At 38.6% G+C, this 2,695-nt stretch overlaps 1 protein-coding gene across 1 annotated transcript; it reads left to right on the plus strand.

Annotated features, from left to right (window-relative positions):
• Positions 1 to 1,978: 1,978 nt before the first annotated feature.
• Positions 1,979 to 2,329, plus strand: LOC141501289 (large ribosomal subunit protein eL21-like). Its single transcript, XM_074205192.1, has one exon. It carries the CDS (start codon positions 1,979 to 1,981, stop codon positions 2,327 to 2,329), a length of 351 nt encoding a protein of 116 aa, XP_074061293.1.
• The last annotated feature ends 366 nt before the right edge of the window (positions 2,330 to 2,695 follow it).

Consider the following 2,695-nt stretch of genomic DNA (forward strand, 5'->3'; position numbering starts at 1 on the left):
ACATCTCACAACAAGGAAATAATTCTCTCAAAACTAAAATTGGACAAATGGAAAACTCCTTCAAAAATGGAATCAACCAATTGGAAAAGGAATTACAAAAGGTAAATGAAGAAAATTCTTCTCTTATAAAAGGATGGGGGAGGGTAAGCTAGGTGGCATAATGGATAGAGCACTGGTCCAAGAGTCAGGAGGACCTGATTTCAAATCTGGACTCAGACACTAACTAATTACTTAGCTGTGTGATCTTGGGCAAGTCACTTAACCCCATTGCCTTACAAAAAAGAAAAAAAATAGAATCTGTGGAAACTAAAAACTTCATGAGAAAACAAGAATGTGATAAACAAAACCAAAAAAATCAAAAAGACAAACATGTAAAATAACTCCCTGGCAAAACCATTGACCTTGAGAATAGATCCAGAAGAGTCAATTTAAGAATCATTGGGCTTCCTGTAAACAATGAGGAGGAAAAATAAAAGCCTGTACTCAATATCACAGGATTTAGTGATGGAAAAATTGCCCTGGTATCATGGAACCAGAGGGCAAAATAGTTAGTGAATGAATAGATAGATCCCTTCCTGAAAGAGAACCCAAATGAAAGCACCAAGGGTGGCCAAATTCCAGAACTATCAGATAAAAAAGAAAGTCCTGCAAGCAGAAACGAAGAAACAATTTAGATACCAAGGAGCAACAGCAAGGTATTGCACAGGACCTGGCTGCATCAACACTAAGGGATGGAAGGACATGGAAGGTGTTATTTTGAAGAGCAAAGGAGCTTGGAATTCAGCCAAGAATTCACTATCTGGCAAAACTGAGCCTTCTCTGTCAGGGAAAAAGATGGACATTTAATGAAATAGGAGGCTTCCAACTTTTCCTGATGACAAGACCAGAACTAAATAGAAAATTTGGACTTCAAATAGGAAAAACAAGAGATACATGAAAAGATAAAAATGGGTAAAGAAAAAAAAAACTGCACTCCAATAAGATGAAACTGGATATATTTCCACTTGGGAGAAAGATTCTCATAGCTCTTGAGAATTGCAACTCTATTAGAGAGAATATACTTACCCAGAAGTAATGAACATTCATGACTTATCTGTGACTCTGATAGAATGATTTAAAAATAATATCTCCTTAAAAGGGGGAGATAGTAAAGAGACAGGAGGATGGAGGAGATTGAAAGGGGCTAAATTACATCACATAAAGAGGTATAAAGAACTTACTGCAATGGATGGGAAGAAGGGAGGAGTTGAGAACCACCTGAATCTTACTCTCATCAAATTTGGCTCAAAGTTAACATGCACACACTAAGTTAAGTTAAGAAACTTACCTTACATTTCAAGTATGAAAAGGGAAAAAGGGAAGTGGGGGAGAAGAGAGGAACTAACAGAAGGAAGGGAAAGAAGAAAGGGCAAAAGGAAAGGGGAAAGAAAGCAGTGGTGGTTGGATATATGGGGGCAAACACACTGAAGGAGGTGGTATTTAGAAACCAAAAAACTGGGGAATATGGACAAAATGAAAAAAGAGTAAAATACAAATGGGGGAAAGATAGCATGGAGGCTAGTAAAGAGTTAGTAATTATAACTTTGAATGTGAATGGGATGAACTCTCCATTAAAACATAAGCAAATAGAAGAGTAGATTAAAAACAAGAATCCTAAAATATGCTGCTTAGATGAAAGTCATTTAAAGCAGAGAGATACACAGAGAGTAAAGGTAAGAGGTTGAAGTAAATATATTTTGCTTCAGCTGAAGTGAAAAAAAGCAGGGGGTGGCAATCCTTATCACAGACAAAGCAGCTATAAAAATAGATCTCATTAAAAGTGATAAGGAAGAAACCTATATCCTCTTAAAAGGTACCATAGCCTTTCCGCCGGCTCCGCCATATTCCAGGGACACGGGGCTCGTGCGGCTCCCGCTCGGCGGCCTGCTATTTCCTCCCCAGGGAAGCTCGGGAAAGAGCGTTTGAGTGAGTTGCCAAAATGAGAAACACAAAAGGAAAAAGGAGAGGGACTCGATACATGTTTTCTAGGCCCTTTCGAAAACATGGTGTCGTCCCTCTGGCTACATATGTGTGCACATACAAGAAAGGTGATATTGTAGATATCAAGAGTATGGGCACAGTTCAGCAAGGAATGCCCCACAAATGTTACCATGGCAAGACTGGAAAGACTGGACGAGTCTATAATGTTACACAGCATGCTGTAGGCATTGTTGGAAACAAACAGGTTAAGGGCAAGATTCTAGCCAAGAGAATTAATGTGCATATTGAGCATATTAAGCATTCTAAGAGCAGAGATAGCTTCCTGAAGCGAGTAAAGGAAAATGATTAGAAGAAGAAAGAAGCCAAAGAAAAAGGCACTTGGATTCAACTAAAACGTCAGCCTGCTCCACCCAGAGAAGCACACTTTGTGAGAACCAATGGCAAGGAAGCTGAGCTGTTGGAACCAATCCCCTATGAATTCATGGCATAAATGACTTAAAAAATAACCAATAAAAGATTTCTTGAATTTTTGAAAAAAAAAGGTACCATAGACAATAAAGCAATTTCAATACTAAATATATATGCACCAAGTGGTATAGCATCCAGATTCTTAGAAGAAAAGCTGAATGAATTACAGGAAGATGTAGACAGCAATACTCTACTGGTGGGAGACCTTAACCCCCCCCCCCCTCTCAGAATTAGATAAATCTAACCA

The sequence above is a fragment of the Macrotis lagotis genome, chromosome 1 (assembly GCF_037893015.1).
Source record: "Macrotis lagotis isolate mMagLag1 chromosome 1, bilby.v1.9.chrom.fasta, whole genome shotgun sequence".
Taxonomy (NCBI): Eukaryota; Metazoa; Chordata; class Mammalia; order Peramelemorphia; family Peramelidae; genus Macrotis; species Macrotis lagotis.

What these genes read in the sequence shown, in the direction of transcription:
- LOC141501289 (XM_074205192.1), top strand. Translation starts at nt 1,979, where the DNA reads ATGAGAAACACAAAAGGAAAAAGGAGAGGGACTCGATACATGTTTTCT.